Genomic DNA, 23,974 nt, shown 5'->3' on the forward strand with positions numbered 1-23,974 from the left:
TAAAGTTTTAATATGTGTGTTAACGGGTAGGGAGAGGGGGGGTGCTAAGAAAAGGGGGTGGCACATAAAATGTTTGTGCAACGCTGATTATGAGGACAGATCTCAAACCCTAGTGCACTAGAGTAGACATTTTGAAAATCGCTTTGAAACAGACTTTATAGTTGGGAATGTATAACACTACACTGATGTGCTGCCAGGGCCCCACCCGTTTGTAATATCAAACATAAAAACTAAGCTAGCCCTGACTGTGTGTTTATATCAAATATACTATGGCCAAAAGATTTATATGAACATAAATGTGATCTTTTATTTAACATCATGTAATCAAATAAACTACAAAATTATACCGCAAAAGTCTACCGGAAGCCATAATAGCAGTACTGTATTTCATGTTAGAATTCGAAATGTCACATTTTTAAATTTGTCAGTTTTTCATTAAGTATATGGAAAACTACAAAGCAGTATGTAATTCAATATGTTAACGTAACATTATTCAGCAGGTTTCATTCGACTTTATGAAGGTAAATTAGTTCCTTCTATAGGGTGATGCAAAACATTTGGCCATAGCTGTACACTGGAAGTCACAATTCTGGTGCCACTAGTCTTGAAGCAGATTGACTTTGGACGGAACATTTATTTCCCCTTTTATCCTAAAGCGAGGTGGTTAGTGTTCGAACAGCCTGCTCAGCCAGTAGCCGTGTAAAGGGAGGAAAGCGTATCGGAGCTGTTCCCTCCAGGGGATCCAGGGCATTTTAAAGGACTAGGGATTTTAGAACTGCCAACCAACAGCCCAAATCAGAACATTCACAACAACTTCTTTTTGCAGACCGTAATTACCATGCTCACTAATAAAATGCATTTCACCATATACTTGCAAACCTGCAGTGCTTGCTGTTGTATTTTTCAAAGATTTGCCTTGCTATTTACTTAATTGAAGTCTATCTTAATGCCAAAAAATGTAACATGCAAAATTAAATTAAGATTAAATTCAGACTCCATACAGACTCCTTACAGCAGTACCCTTTTAAAGTTGTTTACACTCAGCAATACCATAGAAAGCCCCACTCCCCCACTCAAATAGTCTGGACCAACATTCCAGTTGATTAAACTTGGGCCCCATGTACCCATCTGTAACAGGGCGAGCAGCCCTGTACATTGTTTTGTTTATTTTCAGAACGGAGTCCCCTCCGCCCATGTGCAGTGTATTTTTGTATTTGTTTTGTTTTATGATTTGTTTTATTGTATTATATGTATGACGGCGAGCGCCGCAGGATTTATTATTTATGTAAAGATGACGGCGTACCGCCATGTTATTGTTTTGTTTATTTTTAAAACGTGTCCTGACAGAGGCGAGATCGGTGCTCGTCCTCTGCCAGGAGTAATGAAAAAAACTCGTGCAGAAGGTGGCCATCTCCCGAATTAATTAAGTGATTAATTTTGTTGCTAATCGGGAGATGGTCACCTGAATATAAAAAGCCTGCAGCTCTCCAGCTCGGTGTGGGTGTTAGGAGCGAGAGTGTAGAGAGCGAGGAGAGAAACGAAACGAAACGAAACGAAACGAAACGAAACTTAAAAAGAAAACGTAAAGAAAGATTCCAGGAACAGTGACAGCGACTGCCCAGCCTGACCTGGGATCGTATTATTTATTGTTTATTTTGTGTTCGAGATTTGTTTTTGTTTAACCTTTTTATTTTGCTCTGTGAGCACAGTATTTGTGTTTAAAATATTTATTTTATTTTTGGATCTCGCACCGTACCTTTTGTTTTTGTTGTGCCTTCTTCTGGTCTGACGTCACCACTCGTCATTCCTGTCACACCATCATTTAACAATCCCTGGGAACCCTTTCAAACTCACATTAGCCTGGAGTTAAATGAATTTACTTAATGAGATTTCTCTTTCCCCTCGATATCCATTGGAAACTATGAGAACATTCATGTTACCCAGTGCTGCAGCTCTTAACATTCATGTTACCCAGTGCTGCAGCTCTTAACATTCATGTTACCCAGTGCTGCAGCTCTTAAAGGCTGAGGATGATTTAGGCACAGTTGGCTGTTAGAGTCCAACATTGAGATAACAATCATATCCTTTTTGTAAGACAGCGTGCAATAATAAGATCACTGGTTTCATCTTACGGCTTCACATGATGCTGCCATTGCATTGGTGTTTAGTGACATCCCAAGTGGGGTTTGGGATCACTGCAACAGAAAGCAATTTGGATATTAAATTGAGGTTTAGAGACGTAATTAACCTTACCACATACTGTGGGCAAATTTTTTGGCTAAAAATCAGACAAGTTATACTCACACGCATATACAGGGTTGAATGCCAGCTATGATGTTATTGAAAGCAGTTTGCTGCTAATTTGTTTCTAGCTGAAAGATACATAGCTATGCTGTGCAGGCAAACATCATGCCATTTCCACAAACAGCCTGCTTTACAATTGCTATCATTTACATGTTCCTCATATTTAATGTACACCCTGTTTAATATCCTATTATGAGTTCTTTATAAATATCTGTTGTTGTTTCTGCTATGTTTTTGCCATGCTTACTAAATAGTCCAATGTCTCCGCTGTTTTGATTTCCTGACTATTATCACAGCACAGTGATTTTTAACGGAATGATACCCATAATCAACCTGACCGAACTGAATTTCAAAGCAAGATGGGGTTTTTTTCACATATGGGAATGGAAAAGTCTCATGAATGTGAATATGGCAGCCATATCAGATCAAAGGTAACTACAGAGAAATATCCATGCAAATACGGTGGTAAACCACAAGCTATATATATATATATATATATATATAGGCAATGGTGGAGTTTGAGCACCAAGGATGCATTGCATTGCATTGCAAGACCAAAAACTACTGAAAGGGCCAGATTTAATGCTCAACATTGTCACTAGTTTTGAACAAAAGCACTCCTGGTGCAGATGATGCATCTCTACAATTAAAATGAATATGTTAATGTGTCATTGATGTTAACAGTGATTACAATATGGCAGGGTATATTGGTAGTTGTAATGAATTGAGAGAATACCGACATGTACTCATTATTAAGACAATAACTCACAGTGTCTTTATACCCAAGTCTTCAATTTGGCAGCCATATGAGGTCAGAGGTGACGTTTAAAGTGACAAACGCAAACATAAAATTGACATAGGTGTCATTGGTTTAGTCTCACTTGCTTTCCAACTGTCTCCTACTCTCAAACAGGTTATACTCATCCAATCTGACAAGATACAGGACGTGGGGAAGTTGATAAACTTTTATTCAATTAGCTCCATGCAGATAATGACAAGTAAAACAACCCTAATATGGTTCGGGTCTCATTCCACATCATATTAAAATGTTATTTTATTCTTATAGTGTTTATAAGCACGTGACCCTCACAGAGCACGTGAGGTGAGGTTTAACACAGCCCCACTGTTCTATGTGGTCAGTGCTCACTGCAACCCAATGATACACTCGTGAAAATAATGTGGTAAACCGCAAGCTATGTGAATATGCAATGGTGGACTCAGAGTTCATAATCATTTTAATTGTATAAGATTCTCTGACGCATTACTTTACTCTCTTACCCTATCCTTATAGCAGTCCAATTGCTAACATGGCATTAAAAGTTAGACCATCATCTGTATCTGGTTTTGTTTTCTGCTCAAAGGATAGCTGTGCCATAATTATAATTTAAATCCTAGGGTAAGAGATGAACACATCCAAGTCAAGGGAAAGGTGAGCAATGATTTGATAAACGTGCAGACATATCAACAAAAACTGTCAATAGTCTGTGTGGCAAAGCGCCCCGCCCCTGTGTGCATTTGTGTTATGTGTTGTATGTTGCGTGCGTGTGTAAATGTTGGTGTATAGTCATTGGTACACGGGATATAAACGGGTCTGTGTTTCACGTGTATTTAAAAAGTGTAGATTTGTATTTAGGCACGAGGAGAGCACAAATCACTTCACGTGCTGGTTAAATATAATATGCGAGCACGGGGTTGCACAGAATTAATTCACGTGCTGGGATTCAAGTGAATAATTAATTAGTAATTGAATCCAGACCCCTCCTGGTCTGACGCTTGGAGGCGCGGCTATCCCACGATGACACCACGTGTCACAAAGACGGCCAGAGTGGGTTGCGTCAGACCAGACAGGAATTCAAACACACAGACAGACGGTGGTTGTGATGAGCTGAGTGCAATGGCTGCACTCAGCGTTTATTAACAAATAAAATGGTTGTAAACAGCACAAAACAAAACAGGACACGGCACTTGCGCCAAAATAAACAGACATACAAAAACGGACTAACACTTAACAAACGGTGCACGGAGACAAACAAACACGGTGAGAACAAACACTTATCTTTACTTCTAATGATTTTAACTCTCCTCTCTCTCTCTCACCCGTTCTCCTCTTCCGAACACCCAACCCTGACTGACTAAAAATGTGCCTATTTATACTGTTGTGCTGGGATTCAATTACTAATTAATTATTCACTTGAATCCCAGCACGTGAATTAATTCTGTGCAACCCCGTGCTCGCATATTATATTTAACCAGCACGTGAAGTGATTTGTGCTCTCCTCGTGCCTAAATACAAATCTACATTTTTTAAATACACGTGAAACACAGACCCGTTTATATCCCGTGTACCAATGACTATACACCAACATTTACACACGCACGCAACATACAACACATAACACAAATGCACACAGGGGCGGGGCGCTTTGCCACATCTGTCAAAAAGGTTCCTTTTTACTCTGTTGACCTACAGTTCCAAATGACCCTGCAGCCTTCATATGAGGAAATAGTACAAATTCCTGAACTGAAATTCAAACCAGCTTACCTACTGCTAAACTCTGGGCTACAGAACCAATCCCCCCTTTGAAGACAGAATTGTATATGAAACAATACAGAACAGCATCATTAAACTGGACTGTTGGGGGTGTAAGCGGTCTGGTAAACTCATTTTCAGATTAAAGTTACCCAACCCTGACAGCAACAAGGATGCATCACATTGCATGACCAAAAACCACTGAAAGTGCCCAGGTTTGCCTGCTATAAAGCACAACGCTGTCTGCGGTTTGGAATAAAAACAAGGCCTGTCTGGTGGGGATAAGGTACAATCGCATCTCTGGAATTCATAAATCTGTGTCTTTGATATTAATAGTGTTGAAACAATGTGGCCGTGAAATCCAGACAAGTCTCCCTAAAAAAAAAGGTATGTAGATATCTAAATTCAGCACCACCCGCCTCACCCCCTCCTGCTCGCTCGTTGGCTCTACAGAGGAAACAGTAAAAAAAAAAAAGGTATGTATATTCCCCCCCCCCCCCCCCCAAACCCTCGCTCGCTTGTTTGCTCAGTCTACAGGGGAAACAGTAAAAAAAAAAGGTACGAGTATATCTTAATTCAGCACCTGCTGCCACCACCAAAAAACTCCCCATTTTGTACTCTCAAAAGTTGGCAGGTGTGTGCATCTGTGTGCTCTGTAAAGGTTAAAACAATGTGGCAGTGAAACTGTCGCTGTAACTGGGCAACACTGGTAGTTGAAATACATTGAGAAAAATCAGACAATGTACAAAAATACATGATGTCTCTATACCCAAGAACCTTGAGTCTTCAATATGGAAGCCATATGACACCAGATATCAACGTCACAGTCCCCAAGACAATTAGCAAACAATTAAGTCACTACCACAAATGTGAGGCTTTGGCAGCTTTGTACAATTACTGTCACAAAAGGATTCATTTATCACATACCATACCCATGATTGAACCTGAACTAGAGGATCACAGAACACAGTGTATCGAGTATGAAGCCAATATCTTCATTAGCGTTAGGTCTTTGTATGCATTAGACCTTTACCATCAAGAACACTATGTAACACAATTTTTGTTCCTGGGTAGTAAGTGTTATTTCCTAATTGCTTATGCCTCAAAAGTATAGAAAATGGCTATTATTCCCCACAAACTTTGCTTTTGTGACCAGGACAGTGATATTTTGAAATTTACCTATTTCCAATGAGAAAACGGCGAATTTGTGTCTTTTCGTTAACATAAAGTCAGAAAAAAACAACATATGAATACAAATTAACATGTATTTATACTAAAGTAATACAAAAATGACTACAAAAGATTTAGAAGTGAGTAGTTTTTCGAGATTTACAATTATACTGTAAATCACTTTCACGAATCAGCCCCCAAATGTAGTCTCCCATCATGTTCTAGTTATACTGTCCTTGGTAGCGGCGTTCAAAGTCCAGTATATCCTGGTGGAAGCGCTCGCCTTGCTCCTCCGAGTACGCTCCCATGTTCTCCTTGAATTTATCAAGATGAGCATCAACAATATGGACTTTGAGGGACATCCTACAGCCCATTGTGCCGTAGTTCTTCACCAGAGTCTCAACCAGCTCCACATAGTTTTCGGCCTTGTGATTGACCAGGAAGCCCCGAACCACTGCGACAAAGCTGTTCCAAGCCGCTTTCTCCTTACTACTGAGCTTCTTGGGGAATTCATTGCACTCCAGGATCATCTTTATCTGTGGTCCGACGAAGACACCGGCTTTGACCTTTGCCTCAGACAGCTTAGGGAAGAAGTCTTGAAGGTACTTGAAGGCTGCCGACTCCTTATCTAGAGCTCTTACAAATTGTTTCATAAGGCCCAATCTGATGTGCAGTGGTGGCATCAGCACCTTCCGGGGGTCCACCAGTGGCTCCCACTTGACGTTGTTCCTCCCCACAGAGAACTCGGTCTGCTGTGGCCAGTCCCACCTCACACATCTTAGCAGATGCTTCCACTGAGTACTTTTTCGCTCTTGTCTTGATAAATTGGCCGCAGACATAGCAAAATGCGTCTGCCGGATGCTTGCAGCCTCTTGATGCCATCTCAGAAAAATGCAGATATGTATCCACTTAGGCAGCTGGAAATAAACTGAACTGGTGGGCTTAAGGCCCCTGTATTTATACTACTATTTATATTACTGGAAAGTTCTAGAAAGTTCTAGAAGTTACTCCAAGTTTACTCAGCACTGAATCTATCTGGAATGTTCTGGAAAATAGGTAAATTTCAAAATATCACTGTCCTGGTCACAAAAGCAAAGTTTGTGGGGAATAATAGCCATTTTCTATACTTTTGAGGCATAAGCAATTAGGAAATAACACTTACTACCCAGGAACCAAAAAATCATTTGTTACAAGGTGGAATCGTTTCCTAAAATCTATTTATAAATTCTAGAACGGACAGGGTATACCTTGTTCCACACTGTATTAATGTTAACCACGTAATGTTATCCAATAAGCTCAGGGATACTTGAATAACTGTACAGAAGGCTATTGTTAAAAGTCTTTTTTGTCATCTAGCAAACTGACAAAAAATCTTCTTCATGGGAAATAGACAGCATCTCTAGACAGTGGATCAAATTACTGAACATAGGTTACAGGCATTCCCGCGGCCTGCATGCGCTCATGAAACTGCATTTGAACAGCCCCGGTCCTTGGAAAATGTACTCAAAAACCTCCTTTATTTAATAAGGGGATCACAGTCATGGATGGAATGTTGCAGATACAGTTCAACCAGACCGACAGACATCTGCTCATAAAAGTTACAGGAAGCGTAAACATTACACATTGCTTTTTTTTTTTTTTAGATATTTAAATCTAAGAGAAAAGGGTTAAAACCAGTTGTATGCATTTTTTTTATTGTAAGTGATCACTAATTCATGTTATGGGCTCCAGTTGCATGTCGAGTCGTTTTTAATGTGCAAGTTTTGGCATGTTCCCTGGTAATAATGGAACTCCCTCGTTCAAATTGATTTATTAATTATGACCTTGTGACATGCAACAGCAATGCCATTATCACAATTATACTACTGCTTCATATATTATATATATATATATATATATATATATATATATATATATATATATATATATATATATATATATATATATATATATACCATATAGTATATATCTATAGTTAGGTCTAACTTTATAAAACTGCAGGAGATAAACTTGAAATACAGTTGACAACATCATTCTACTCTGAAACAATTTACTGTGCATTCTTAATTTGCACCTCAGAAGTTACGTTTTCCATAGTCATGCAAGGTATTTTTTTTAGCAAATACATTATGCAAATCTATCCAATGCACATAACATCCTCATAGTCTCGGAACAGATTATTCTATAGGTTCAAAATAATCTAAAATCAATTTTATCCAAATTAAATCTGAAAGGTATAAAGCAACAACACGCCTAAGTGTCAGACTAAACAGAGCTGTCTGACTAGCATGTACAATCACCAGGGACGTGGTTTTATTAACACACAAAAATTTACAGGAACACAGCTGGAAACAGGATGAACAACAGGTGCCCAACAAAAAATGTTGTATTTGGATCGCAAGCTCATCTTCTTAACAGGCTGCCAAGCACACAACACTCAGTAATTAAAATCAGATCAACGTTGTGTCAGTTTTTCCATATAAAGCTAAGATATCCATTGCATAGAAGGGCAGATCATTTGTTTGATGGCATGTTCGATTTTGTTTTATTTCCTATATGTTTACATTTCAAGAATGAACACGTTAAATTATAACATTTTTCAAAAGTTTGTAACCAATGAGAAGTCCATCCATTTATATTTATACATACAGGTTGTGGGAAAAAAAATGGAAAGACTTGGGGAAATGAGGGACACCAAGTATATTGAAAGCAAGGGCTTCCACACAGGTGTGGCTCAAGCATTAATTAAGCAAATAACATCCCAGCATGCTTAGGGTCATGTATAAAAATGCTGGACAGGCCTGGTTGCCTATAATTACGGCTAGCATGGCTGCAAGAGGAGACCTCAGTGACTTTGAAAGAGGGGTGATTGTTGGGGCGCGTTTGGCAGGAGCTTCAGTGACCAAGACAGCTCAACTTGCTGATGTTTCACGAGCAACGGTGTCTAAGGTGATGTCGGCATGGAACTCCGAGGGAAAGACATCATCAGCAAAGGGCAACAGTGGGCGGAAGTGCATCCTCCAGGATCGTGATATCCGTGCATTAATTCGAAGTGCAAGGCAAAACAGGCGAGCAACTGCAGATCAATTGACTGCAAATTTCAACCTGGGGCGTGAGCAGCCGGTTTCATTAAAAACGGTCCACCGAGAACTCCACAGAGCAAGATACCATAGTGGCCCAACACCCTATTAAGTGACTTTACATTAGTGTTTCCATTTTTTTGTCCACTACCTGTATGCACTTTGTTTATTATTATTATTATTATTATTATTATTATTTATTTCTTAGCAGACGCCCTTATCCAAAGCGACTTACAATTGTTACAAGATATCACATTATACATGTATGCACTTTGCTTATAGTGAAAAGACTGACACTGTACACATGTGCCACACAAGGCTAAAATCTGTATTTCAAACAGAAAAATGAAAGACTTCTTTAATGTCCTATTGCTGCATTTAATTATAGAGTGGTCCCTCTTTATTTCGCTATCTGACCTACACATAAAAAAAAAAAAAAATGAACTCTTGAAAACAGTGATTTACTGAAGGGTCCTTATACAGTGATATACTGTACAGTGATATTCGGTTCTGAAGCCTGAAGTGGGTGTGTATGTGTTGAAGTGTACATGTATATCCATTGCTACAGCACCGGTGGACCATGACGATGGATATCTCTTGTGTCATCTGGAAAGAGTTGCATGGTCTATGTCTTACCTGATGACGGCAGTCTGCGGTTGCTTGTGTTGTCTGGTTCCTTTGGCTGCTTGTGTGGGGGTGGGAATGTTTTTAACACTAACGGCATATTGCCTTGCTTTTGTGAAGATTAGTTCAACCTTAACTGCTGCAATAACATAGTTTTTTGCAATATATATATATATATATATATATATATATATATATATATATATATATATATATAAATTGTGCTGGGACAAATATCTGAATATTTGAACAAATATTTTTGACACGTATTCGGATACAAAATTCAGATATTCGTATTCGCCAGAAGCTGCGCAACAGTTTCAAATATGGCAAATGAAAAAGAGCTCAGTGTGATATGTGAGATTAATATAAAAAATAAAAAACAGGATCAACACAGCAGCTCTTGAGCCTCTATTTAAAAGTTTTAGACAGCAAAAAGTAAACAAACCAGATTATGTGCACGCACGCATAGTGATCTCTATGGAAAGCCATCTGGGACAAAAAAGCGTTGTGCTGCTTTAGAGAAAAAAAAAACAAGCATGTCATTCTGAAATGCCTCACTTAAACTGTGCCCAACTTGCTGGAAATACAGTACAATTTGCTTTTATATCACGCTCTTCATGCAGAGCATCCCAGGAGCTTTACAGTAAAAATAATGCAAAGCCATTGGCCAATCAGTCCAGCTCAAAAATAAGCTGATGAAAAATGAAAACCATGCAGCATTTCTGACAGAAATTGGGACACAGTTCCAGAGGCACGGGGCAGAACAACTAAAGGACCTTGCTCCTCCTGATTTTAAGTGACTTGTTCAGCATTTACTGAGCTACGACTAGGAGCACAGGGCATCACCAATTCCTGCAAATATTGAGCATCAAGGCCGTGTAATGCCTTAGACACTGAGCAGAATTTTAAAATCAATCCTAAATTTAACAGGAAGCCAGTGCAGTGGTCTAAGAATCTAAGTGTTGTGATGTTGTGAACGGCTGGTGTGTGAGCATTCTAGTAAGCCTCATGTCATTACTTTTTGAAAACTTGTCTATGGCTACTGTTTACTGTGAAGAAACGGCAATGGCAAGGAATGAAACAAAAAAGTTTAAAAAAATAAATAAAATGCAGTGTCAACTTTATGTACTATTTATTTCGGGAATAAACAAAACAATATTGAACTTGAACTGCTATTTGGCATCCTTTGTTTTGTAGTTAATTCACTGAGATAAAGTAAGGCCCACACAACATATTTTTTACTTGTGATATTTCTCTACTTTAACATGTTACATATTGTAACGTCTTTCTGTAAAATAAAAGCATACACACAGGGGCCACGTCCCCTGCCTCTGCTGTATCTGCCTGCAATCTGAGCAATATAATAGCTTTTATTACTTTTAGAAAATGAACAAATATTTAAATTACAAGCGAATATCTGAACATGAAAATCCTGTGTTCATCCCAGCACTAATATATATATATATATATATATATATATATATATATATATATATATATATATATATATATATATATATATATATGACTTTTACAATTTAAAGCAACGTGGCCTAACAGCAATTAACCAAATTAGTGAATTATGGGATGGTGAAATATCAAAAACCACCATTCTTTGTGTTGTAATGGGAAAAGTATTGTACCGATTGTGAAAAACAAAATGACCACCATGTACATTTGAATTCACAGCAAACACAATTATGGACAAAACCTAAGACTTGCAAGGTAAGGGTATCACTGAGTTGTCCTTGGTGGGACTTTTTGTTGTTTATTTTGTGTCATTTGGTCCTGGGGCTCTCTCAAGCAGAGACTGAAAAGTCTGACAGTGATGGTGGCTTTGTGGGGGCTAAACTCATTTGTAACCTGAGTCCTAGTCAAACACAGCCTTCAGAGATAAAGAAACGCATGAGAGGCTAGTGATATACCATGCTTTGCAACAAAGTCATGATATCATGTTTTGCTTACTTTTTAGGATTACTGCAAATTAACCAGCTGTAACAAAATACAGTTTATATTCTGCCTCTGTAGCTTAAAATACTATTACCATCTTGGAAACACAGTTGTTTTTTAGTTGTTTTTTATGACTTGTTGCTGCATTTTCTTCTGCCAGTAGTGCTAACTCACAGATTTCCTAATCTTCAAACACTGCCCAGGAAATCTAAAATGGTACCTTATCTTAAAGGATTTCCAGGTGGGCTGCCCTGAATACACGCAAACAATATTAAATCCCACATGACATTAAAGACTACCTTGTGATATCACAACAGTAAGGGATGCAGTCCCCACCTGTCCTCAGGTGTCCTCTGCAGTCACCCCAGTAACAAAGCATGCCTTCCAGGGACACAAGCACCAGTAGCTTGCACCCACATACACTTAAACAGCTACAGACAGCTATAACACAATTAATTACATTTCACCCCATGTTTGAACCCAGGTCTTCAGAGGTGAAAGGCTTGGGATATAACCACTTAACACCCCTACAAATCTATACTATAGTGCCTTATATTCTTTTTCTATTTTATTTTTTCCTTAGCACCAGGCTCGAATCTGCCATGGTGTTTCTCTACAGAGAACCCTGCTCACATATTTATCTGAAGCTCACTAGCTCAAAATGATGTATACATGCCCGGCTCTTCAATTAGAACAGGATTGCACAGAACTGCATGCAGGATGTTGAATAAGCAGCTCAGAGATTGAGGCTCAGACTCAGACCTGTCAGACTTAAATCAGACTTCTTGTTGTGAAGATCCACTTTGTACAGCCATTTCTGTTTCAGTCATCACATCCTGGTGACTTTGAAAGCCTCAATGTAGCCTCAGTCGATGTAGTATTTTTTACATACCCTAGTGACAGACTGCTGATATCTAGAGACTGGACATGCTCTATAAAGTCAATTGGTGTGCTTTTAAAAAGTCACCAGCCTGTGATGACTAAAACAGAAAATGATATACAAAGTTAATCTAAAAATATTTACCATTGTTGAGCAAATAAGATACTTAAACAGTCTGAAACAACAGTAGAGGAATCCAACTGCTTATAGAGTGCGTGGAGACCCAAGCAGAAAGCACCTATCCGACTCAGCGCTACCACAAATATACACTGCTGGTCGTCAACGTTTCTCCTCTATCTCTGCTCAGTGTAACCGGTCAGTGGATCATCAAGACACACCAATTACAGAGATCTGTGCTCCACGCCCATCAGTTTAGCAGCTCCCACACTGCTGAAGCTATTTCAAAAGCATCTGAAATTTGGAAAATACCGCAGTGTAAAGTTCATGTGATAGCACGGCACAATGGAAACAATATTCCAAAAACCTGTCGAGCATTTGAAGCATTCACCACTGGCCTGTTCACCACTCTAGCAACTGAAGACTCAGATAGGAATGCAAGTCAGGAGACTACAGCAGGAAGCTGGCACAGGATGGAACAGTTTCTACTGCATGCTGGGCACATCTTATTGGACAGAAACACACATGCCGTGCATATTTAGCCGGTTTTAAGATTTCTGTAGCATTATAGGTGTATCAGTAGGGACTGACAGAAAAGGGGATGCTGGTATCCTTTGAAGAACTGACATGAAAAGTTTCTGCATCACCAGCATCTGATGGGGTTCTGTGCATCGTGGATTTGAAAAACTTCTCTGCAAAGTATCTGACACGGACAGTGATGTAAAAACAGAAAAGCACGCCAATGGAGGCAGCGGAAAGCACTTTGGATTCAGTGTGAACCACTTTACTGCACAGCTACACAGCTAAACCCAAGATACAGACAGACACAACACTTCAAGCAAGGCGGAAGTTACTCACATAGTTTGTACATTTTCTTATGTTTTGTTATTGCACAAGACGTTTAATGTTTTCTTCAGGGGAAGAGGTTGGAAAAAGAATACTGTTTGGCACTCATGTTTAAGATGTCTTACGATCCTTCACTAAGAAACACTTTGAAACTGCATACTCCAGCTGCGCAAGCGAGTTGTCTAAGTAAATGTGTCTTGAAAAATGAGAGGTAAATATTAAGCCATTAGCATTCTTCCTGCTGAGAGCAGATCATGTGTAAACCTGAGTGGGCTGCAGCACTCTCAGATTTAGTAAGTGTTGAAAGAGAAAGCCTGATCAGCCTACGCTGGAGGTCATGGGGCCAGCCGACTCTATTCGAAAGGCTTCCGTTTTGTACCAGTCTTGTGTATTGAATTGTAACTTTTGCAATATCCAATAGCAATACTAACATTCATCCAGCAGCCAGAGAGTAAGAACCCCACAAGAGGCTCCTCTCCAAACATGTTCAATGAGAAGAGAGATGCAGGTATGATAACAGGACTCCATTTTAAGGCTTGTCCGTTTGCCCGGGACAGTAAAAAACTCTGTAAGAAAGCTGCCGCTTCCTGTATTGGTGTGTGCCGGCATCTATGCAGTGGTGGTAGCTGAAGATCATACAGGCACTGGGACGCCCCTTTTGTAATGTACATAGCAACATACCTCTTGTGCTTTACCAATCAAACTGCAGTTATAGTCAGCCGCTCACAGGACTATTATGGGATGGAGAGCGTGTCTCGCTGTACCTCTTCGTGGGAGTTTACAAAAACATAAAGACTCCAGTCACAGGGATGCTTAATCATACTGTACTGTTTCATTCCTGTTTTATTTTCACATTTAGATCTGTTCTCAAGTTACTTTTTGGCATACGTATTCACATGTGTGCTTGTTTTCAGCACGTGCAAAGTAAGGAGAATTTGTTAGCCTTGATAAAAACCCTTCTGCAAGGACACAGGGAGACTAAGCAGGTGCCTTTTCTGCCAAGCGGCTCCACGCTCTCTTGTACAGACCACCCTCCCCATTAGCAAGAGCTCCATTCATTTGCTTATTCAGTCAGAAGCACTGCCAGCCAAATACACCTACTACAGTAATGCTTCTGCATAGTAAAGAAGCACTGGGGGACCTTTGCTGTAGGCACCAATACAGTAGGACCTAATCGTCAAACTTGCCTACTTATCTGACCTCTCGTAAATCCCAAATCGTCATTGAAAGTGATGGTAATGATTTGCTTCAGTGCCCGCTGCAAAGAGCTCTGTCCAAGATGTTTTAGCCAAGCTCTGGTCCAACCCCCTGGCAGCCTGCCACACACTTGCTGTGGCCGTTGTCTGTACATATGGTAGTAGTAGTGTATGTGTACATTTTTGGCATTGGAAATCAAAAATGAAACAAAATAAAAAATAATATATATATGTACAGTACAGAAGAATAAAAGAAAATAAATGGATAAATAGACTAGATACCAAGGTTTAAATAGAAAGGAACAGCAGATCATTACATCATTAGCTATATAGTGAATGACATCATAGACATTAGACTTAAAGATAAATAAATGTGTGGTTACCATGGCATCAAAAGCCTATAAAGAAGCTCCTGAATGGTGGATCCGGTAGAGGCACTCTGCCCGGAGTGCAGGATGCGCCCTATAGCTTGGAGATCGCCGGTTCGAATCCAAGCTATGCCACTGCCGACCGTGGGGGGGGATTCCCAGGGGACGGCGCACAATTGGCCAAGCGCTTCCCGGGCGAGGTAGGCGTTAGGTCAGCTGGGGAGTCCTTGGCTCACCGCACACCAACGACCCCTGTGGCTGGCCTGGTGCCTGCAGGCCGGCCTGTACACAATTCAGAGCTGCGTGGTCCTCCGACGCTGTAAGTTCTGAATATGATTGCACGGCGGAGTAGCAGAGTGAAAAGAAAGCGGACGGCTGACAACACTCGTTTCGGAGGACGCTCAAGTGCTCGTCTTCGTCTCTCCCAAGTTAGTTCGGGGGTCGCAGTGGTGAGCAATTGGCCATTCCAAAAAATTGGGAGAAAATTGGAAAATGAATAAAAAATAATTGTTAGAAAAAAAAGCCTATAAATACCTCCACTGTGTTTTCAAACACACTTTCCCTTGACAAAGGTATGTTAAATATATCAAAGTTTCAGTTCTAAAATGTTTTCTTTTCAATATGGCAAATACAGTTTCCAAAAGGAATGTAGATTTTGAGCCCAAGTCAATTCACTTTTAGCAGGAAAAAAGCATTTCAGAGAAATATCCATTCAAATCATAAAGACTGCAAAACTGTGGAGAAGTGTTATATATTTCAGTCTGGTTGACACATTGTTGAGGATTATTCACAATACAAACTGACCCATGTGAGCTCTGTTGAGGCCTGCTCTGCTTGTCAGATGATATATATTGAATATATGCCAGAATGTTGGGTTGCAAGGTGGAATTGGATTTCATGTTTCGGCCACAGTCAATATTATCGATTTGTTACAGACTTTAAATAAGGCTGTGTGGTCCAGTGGTTAAAGAAACTGGCTTGTAACCAGAAGGTCCCCGGTTCAAATCCCAACTCAGCCACTGACTCATTGTGTGACCCTGAGCAAGTCACTTAACCTCCTTGTGCTCCGTCTTTCGGGTGAGACGTAATTGTAAGTGACTCTGCAGCTGATGCATAGTTCACACACCCTAGTCTCTGTAAGTCGCCTTGGATAAAGGTGTCTGCTAAATAAACAATTAATTAATTAATTAATTAATTAAGTGATTTGAATCCATACAGTACACATCGGTTTTACTTTGTGAAATGTTTTTACTGTCTGTAATAAATGTGTGCTTTTTTATTTATTTTTTACAGTTGCTCTTACACATGAAGTGCCAGTTGTATCTATTGCTCTCCTCTATATCAAGCTAGCATTAAAAAACTATAATCTCTTTCATTGCATTACGACACTGTGGTAGTGTCTGGTTTATCACTATGTCATGGGCTTTTACAATACGGCTTTTATAATGCACTAGGTTGTACCAATTTTAAACCACAGTACAACAAACCCTCAATTCTCATTTTCATTTTCACCCTAATTTGGTTCACGAATTACCTACCTATTATTACCAAAAAATAAAATGCACCGTTAATTACTCCTCAAACTGAGGGGGGGTGCAGAAAGGGTTCAGGGGGTCCTGAAACAACCTCATTTCTTACTTCTATACCTGCTCAATCAGTGTCAGTGAATATTTTGTAGAGAGACGTGTTATGAACATCTACCTGATTATGAATAATACACCATTATTTTAATGTTAAATCAACACATCGTATTTCTATAATATATTATATAAGGGGGGAATAGTCACTACAAAGGGGGCTCCAGTTAGAAAACATTTGAGAGCCGCTGCTCTCGATATGTGGTTCGTGACAATTGGACAAGCAGTTTTGCAAACTGAAGCGTCATATACATAGTGTAGGTACAGGCATGTACAGACGTGCTCAAATTTGTTGGTACCCTTACAGCTCATTGAAATTATATCTTCATTCCTCCTGAAAAGTGATGAAATTAAAAGCTATTTTATCATGTATACTTGCATGCCTTTGGTATGTCATAGAATAAAGCAAAGAAGCTGTGAAAAGAGATGAATTATTGCTTATTCTACAAAGATATTCTAAAATGGCCTGGACACATTTGTTGGTACCCCTTAGAAAAGATAATAAATAATTGGATTATAGTGATATTTCAAACTAATTAGTTTCTTTAATTAGTATCACACATGCCTCCAATCTTGTAATCAGTCATTCAGCCTATTTAAATGGAGAAAAGTAGTCACTGTGCTGTTTGGTGTCATTGTGCGCACCACACTGAACACGGACCAGAGAAAGCAAAGGAGAGAGTTGTCTGAGGAGATCAGAAAGAAAATAATAGACAAGCATGGTAAAGGTAAAGGTAAAGGCAACAAGACCATCTCCAAGCAGCTTGATGTTCCTGTGACAACAGTTGCAAATATTATTAAGAAGTTTAAGGTCCATGGAACTGTAGCCAACCTCCCTGGGAGCGGCCGCAAGAGGAAAATCGACCCCAGATTGAACAGAAGGATAGTGCGAATGGTAGAAAAAGAACCAAGGATAACTGCCAAAGAGATACAAGCTGAACTCCAAGGTGAAGGTACATCAGTTTCTGATCACACCATCCATCGCTTTTTGAGCGAAAGTGGGCTCCATGGAAGAAGACCCAGGAGGACTCCACTTTTGAAAGAAAAACATAAAAAAGCCAGACTGGAATTTGCTAAAATGCATATTGACAAGCCACAATCCTTCTGGGAGAATGTCCTTTGGACAGATGAGTCAAAACTGGAGCTTTTTGGCAAGTCGCATCAGCTCTATGTTCACAGTCGAAAAAATGACGCTTTCAAAGAAATGAACACCATACCTACAGTGAAACATAGAGGAGGCTCGGTTATGTTTTGGGGCTGCTTTGCTGCGCCTGGCACAGGGTGCCTTGAATCTGTGCCGGGCACAATGAAATCTCAAGACTATCAAGGCATTCTGGAGCGAAACGTACTGCCCAGTGTCAGAAAGCTCTGTCTCAGTCGCAGGTCATGGGTCCTCCAACAGGATAATGACCCAAAACACACAGCTAAAAGCACCCAAGAATGGATAAGAACAAAACATTGGACTATTCTGAAGTGGCCTTCTATGAGTCCTGATCTGAATCCTATCGAACATCTATGGAAAGAGCTGAAACTTGCAGTCTGGAGAAGGCACCCATCAAACCTGAGACAGCTGGAGCAGTTTGCTCAGGAAGAGTGGGCCAAACTACCTGTTCACAGGTGCAGAAGTCTCATTGAGAGCTACAGAAAACGTTTGATTGCAGTGATTGCCTCTAAAGGTTGTGCAACAAAATATTAGGTTAGCAGTGCCATCATTTTTGTCCATGCCATTTTCATTTGTTTTCTTATTTACAATATTATGTTGAATAAAAAATCAAAAGCAAAGTCTGATTTCTATTAAATATGGAATAAACAATGGTGGATGCCAATTACTTTTGTCAGTTTCAAGTTATTTCTGAGAAAATTGTGCATTCTTCATTTTTTGTGGAGGGGTACCAACAAATTTGAGCACGTCTGTATATATCACCAGTGAGGATAAACAAGCATGTCAGCGACAGTCATCAGCTGGGAATTCAGACCACTCTTTGTTTTGTTTGTTAAATAAAAACAGTTCAAAACATACAGTATTTAGTTCTATATTTAGACACCAGCTTCTAACCACAAGCAACAAACAAAAGTGCCAATTATTTCTTTGGTAGAACCCCCCCCCCAAATAATTAAAATCATGCTGTAGTTGTTTTATTGTATTCTACTCTTTCTAAAAGCACAGACAGGAATATGAAATCGTATTATGAACTGGGAGATCACTGAACGTTTAGGGGTGGGGAATGGGAATGTTCTTCTGTACTGTTTTATTGTTTTCTTATGTTCCTATAAAAATGGACTGGAAGAGCTCAGAGGGAGTGGATGACATTGGTGTATGAAACCCAGGTTGTACATTCAGGCTGCACCTTGGTGTTTGGAATAGTGTGTGATTTGAGGGCTAATGGAAGGGGAGAGTCAGCAGGCTCGTTGCCATAGCGCTCCCCCACACAACTCTGCTAGCGAACACCCTCTGCCAGTCCTGGGCCTCTTTCAAAAAAGAAAGAATGAGAGGCCAGTGTCAATGGTGCCACCTAACCCCCTGTTACCCATTTTATATGAGATTTTTCAATTATTTCAATTTGATTTCAATTTCAGTAGTCTTTACTGTTACAATTTATTTTTGTGTTAGTAATTTTTGTGTACAGTATACAACAATATATGGCAAATTTTATCTGAAGTGTGATAATTTTTTTTTTTTTTTTATTGTCCATTTTGCCAGTTGTCTGTTACATAATTATACTTTGTTGACAGATTAAATGGTAGCCATATCAGTCCAGAGGTGACAGACAAAGAGAAGGAGAAATGAATCACGAGCTTTCAAGACTTCAAAGGTCTCTTCTTCAGGTGAAAGGAGGAAAGAGCTCTTTCCTACTTTCATCTGAAGAAGAGACCTTTGAAGTCTTGAAAGCTTGTGATTAATTTTTGTTTACTTAGTCCAATAAAAGATATCACATCTCCTTCTCTTTGTTTATAATTATACTTGAAATGCTGCAAATGCTTCCCAAATTCAGGGCTGCACACACTGCTGCCCCTGAGGGCCTTACACTTAGAGGTGTTCGGCATTTATAATATCACGTGCCTTATAGTACCCCCTGCATGTGTGCTTCAAAAGAACTGCAAAAATGTTGACGAAGGCCTCTATACATTCTTATTTCACTACACTACTTTAGTACCTAACATTCTATTACAAAAAAAACCTAAAATCATACAAAATGCACATCTGTGCAAAATAATTGCAGCCCAGGTCACACTATAATTAACACTCCATGCCCTTTGACAGCCACAAAAACACTGGTCCGCTCACTCCACTGGCTCCTGATCACCGCTCGCATCCAGTTCAAGACTCTTGTACTTGCTAACCGATGCCTTGACCAGACTGCACCCAGCTACCTCCAGACCCTCATCTCTCCCTACACCCCCACCCGACCTCTCCGCTCCGCCTGCACTAGAACACTGGCTGTACCTCCTCTACGCTCCCCTGCCTCCAGAGCCCGCTCCTTCTCTAGCCTCGCCCCGCAGTGGTGGAACGACCTTCCTATGGATGTCAGGACTTCCCAGCCCCTGACCACCTTCCGACGCCTCCTCAAGACACACCTCTTCAAACAACACCTGTAAAACTCAACTCTTCCCTTCTGGACAATCTAGCACTCTGCCTTTTATGCACTTTAACTTGCACTTATCTGCTCCCTATTTTACTTTATTTAATCCTGCACTTAACCCAATCTGTAGTATTTTGTATTTCACTTGCACTTGTATCTAACCCTGATGTAACTATCAACACTGTTATTTGCTCTTGAGCTGCCCCGATATCAAATCGTACTGTGTTTTGTATTTGCTCTTATTAGGACTGAAGTCATTGTATTTTGTATCTTGCTCTTAATTGTACTGTAATTATTGATATGTATTTTGTATACAACTGTAAGTCGCCCTGGGTAAGGGTGTCTGCTAATAAATAAATAATGTATACAGTATTTGAGTTTGTTTTTCCATTTGGAGCCAGTGCAAGTACATCTTATCTGAAAGCATCTTGCATTGTAAAACATGTGGCCTCAAGCACTGCTAACCAATTATTAAATTACACTTAATACCATTGAGTTTGCACAAGCAATGTTATCACTGCCCTGCACCTTGAAGACCTTGGTTCTTGGCTGTTTATATCTTCTATTTGGAATATGCAGGTATTAAATGTCAACACTGTAATAGCGACTGCTTTCTAATAGCTTGGATGTGCTGTAGTTTAAACTGACTCTAGAGCGGTTAAGATGCAATCAAACTAAGCGACCTGCAGCAGAGGTACCAGGATGCTAATGTTTATTGCGCTGTATTTGAAATATTTGCATATCCTAAATTAATGTTAAAAAAAGCATAAGACAAAAGAGCACGCTAAAACAGAGACGAGTTATAATAACGCTAACAGAGCATGCAAATTGATGTTTAAAGCATTGGTTGGCACCCCTTTAAAATAAGAATATTTCTTAAAATTTGACATCATATATATATATATATATATATATATATATATATATACAGATCGATATAAAGGGGTTTAATGTCTATATAGCTGATCTTTACGTTTGGGCTGATAAAATAAACCCGTGAGGTTAAAACTGATATATCAGTCATTGGTGCTGCCTACACTTATTCGTTGCTTTTCTAATTATGAAAGGATTGGAGACATCTGTATTCATACGAAAATAGAGTACAGGAAAAAAAAACTTCTGTACGTTCAATAAAGTCTCTCTAATTTAATGGCCACACAAACTAAAAGAAAGTTTTGACAGAATTATAACGCCCGTATTTTGTAAATAAAATACAGCTTGTATGTGCGTTAAATAAGCACACCACACGCCACAGGAAACAACTGCAAACTATTTACCTTTTCTTTTCTTATTGCCTGTTTCTCCATCCTGGTTGCTTCTTGCTGTGATAACCAATTATAAAGTTTCAGCCCATGTTACTTTTCCACGGCAAAATAAACAGTTTACTCGCCGCCGTCCTTCTAAAATAACCGTGGAAAACCGTTATCCTGTGAAGTCTAAGCTTTTCTCTGGGAAAAGTTCGCCATGTTGTGCGAGTTTTTTTTTTCTCGTTTTTTTTCCTTTCTTGGCTGTGTTGCTACAGTAGATTCTTTCTCCCTCTGCAGGCAGATGGAAGGGATATGGCCTCAGCAGCGCAGGTTTCAGATGCTAGCCTTAACCGAACAATGAGATCAGGATACTGGAGTTGGGTTACGCGCACTTCCAGAATAACGGAACTACTTTCTCTGGACTTCTCTGTTTAATCTTTACACTGTTTTTTTCTGCTTAATTGAACAAGGGGTGCTATTGTGTTAGTTGAAGCTACAGTGTCCCAAAGTATTTACAAGTTTACACTAAAATATAGGCTTATTCCTTATCCCGTTTACTTCAGTTTGTCTGTTTATAGGGCATAAATCCTGCCTTTAACTTTCACAAAGAATACCGTTGACCAGTCTGGTTTGTTGCCATGTACCCAAGGGTCGTTATAGCTGTAGGGATATGTATGAGCTATAACATCATATGTGGATCTGATCAGGAAGCTGGTCCTCCTCTGTTCCGTTGTCCATAGGTCTTTCTTGCCAGCCAATCCTTTGCTGTTGCATGTTCTTCCATATCATCCATTCTCCCTGCTTAGGCTGGGACACCGCCTTAACACATCTCATCCTTGCCTCCTGCCTTTGCACTTCAGTGTACCAGCTTCCTCTTTTCAGCTGGAGCTGCTTTGTGCCTCTCAAGGGAGCAGAGTCCAAAGCCTCCTTTTCTCTGTTGTACTTGCTCCATGATTATTATTTATTTCTTAGCAGACGCCCTTATCATCCAGAACTCTGCTGCCCGCCTGGTGTTCTCTCTGCCTCGCTTCACCCACGCTACTCCACTACTCCGCTCACTCCAGTGGCTCCCGATCACCGCTCGCATCCAGTTCAAGACTCTGGTACTAGCCTACAGATGCCTTGACCAGACTGCACCCAGCTACCTCCAGACCCTCATCTCTCCCTACACCCCCACTCGACCTTTCCGCTCCGCCTGCACTAGAAGACTGGCTCTACCTCCGCTACGCTCCCCTGCCTCCAGAGCCCGCTCCTTCTCCACCATTGCTCCGCAGTGGTGGAATGACCTTCCTACAGATGTCAGGACTGCCCAGTCCCTGACCACCTTCCGGTGCCTCCTTAAGACTCACCTCTTCAAACAGCACCTGTAGAACTCCTCTGTTTGTATCCTGGGACACTATCACCCTTCATTTAAATGTGCTTTATTTTGCTCTTATCTGCCCCCTATTTTACTGCATTTAATCCTGTACTTCAGAATACTGTAATCTGCCAAGTGTTTAACCTGTAGTATTTTGTATTTAATTATATCCTGATGTAACTATCACTATTATCTGCTGTATTATTGAATTGTGGTTTGTCACACTTGTACTTTGCTTGAACAAAAGTTATTGTATTTCTTGCTTTTATTGTATTACTTGTATTGTAACACTTAATGTATTTGCTTACGATTGTAAGTCGCCCTGGATAAGGGTGTCTGCTAAGAAATAAATAATAATAATAATAATAATATCCAGGGCGACTTACAATTGTTACAAAATAACAGAGTCCAAAGTATCACATTATAAAATATAATATTATAAAATATCACATTACAGATAAGAGCAGTTATAAAGTACAGTACAATCAGTAAAAAATAAAGACCAAATTCAAATAAGGGCAAAATAAAGAATACAGTAAATTACTTTTAAGAGCAAGTTTGACTAAGAGCATTAACATATGGTAAAAGTATTTGCTTATATGAGTAAAGTCCATTAAGAGTACGTAGTAAGTATGATAAGTGGATGAGAATGATTTCATATAAGAGCAATTACAAAAAACGTTAATATGTATGCCTATAAGAGTAAAATCAAGTACCAGATACAGGAAATAATTATAAATATGATATCACTGATACAAAGGGCAGCCTTTGCATCTTTCATGCATCCTTTGCTGCCCACTTTCTCCCAGTTCTCACTACTAAGATCCTCCTGGGACAGTTGAAGGCTGGTGGAGATTGGAGAATGCAGGCAGATGTTGCTACAACTGCCCTTCGAGCTGACATTGTCCTGTGGTAAGTCTCAGCACGCCTTGTTCTCCTGGTGGAGCTAACAGTGCCATGGGAGGATTCCGATATGCTGAGCTAGCTGCTGAGGTGGTGAGTCTGGGTTTATCCAGTGAAGACGGAGAGTCTGGGTTCATCCAGTAGAGGTGGGTTGTCGGGGATTCATCGCACACTCCATGAC

General features: G+C 39.8%; 1 protein-coding gene across 2 annotated transcripts in view; it reads right to left on the minus strand.

Moving 5' to 3' along the window:
* The window catches only part of LOC117426928 (tetratricopeptide repeat protein 28-like), a 435,334-nt gene extending 413,442 nt beyond the window's left edge, over window positions 1–21,892 (minus strand). For both annotated transcript variants that reach the window (XM_059033326.1, XM_059033325.1), the window contains exon 1: window positions 21,564–21,892. In XM_059033326.1, coding sequence (XP_058889309.1) covers window positions 21,564–21,593 — 30 coding nt within the window. In that variant the 5' untranslated portion in view covers window positions 21,594–21,892. The remainder of the gene's footprint in view (window positions 1–21,563) is intronic.
* Between the last annotated feature and the right edge of the window lie 2,082 nt (window positions 21,893–23,974).

Source organism: Acipenser ruthenus, chromosome 11 (assembly GCF_902713425.1).
Source record: "Acipenser ruthenus chromosome 11, fAciRut3.2 maternal haplotype, whole genome shotgun sequence".
NCBI lineage: Eukaryota > Metazoa > Chordata > Actinopteri > Acipenseriformes > Acipenseridae > Acipenser > Acipenser ruthenus.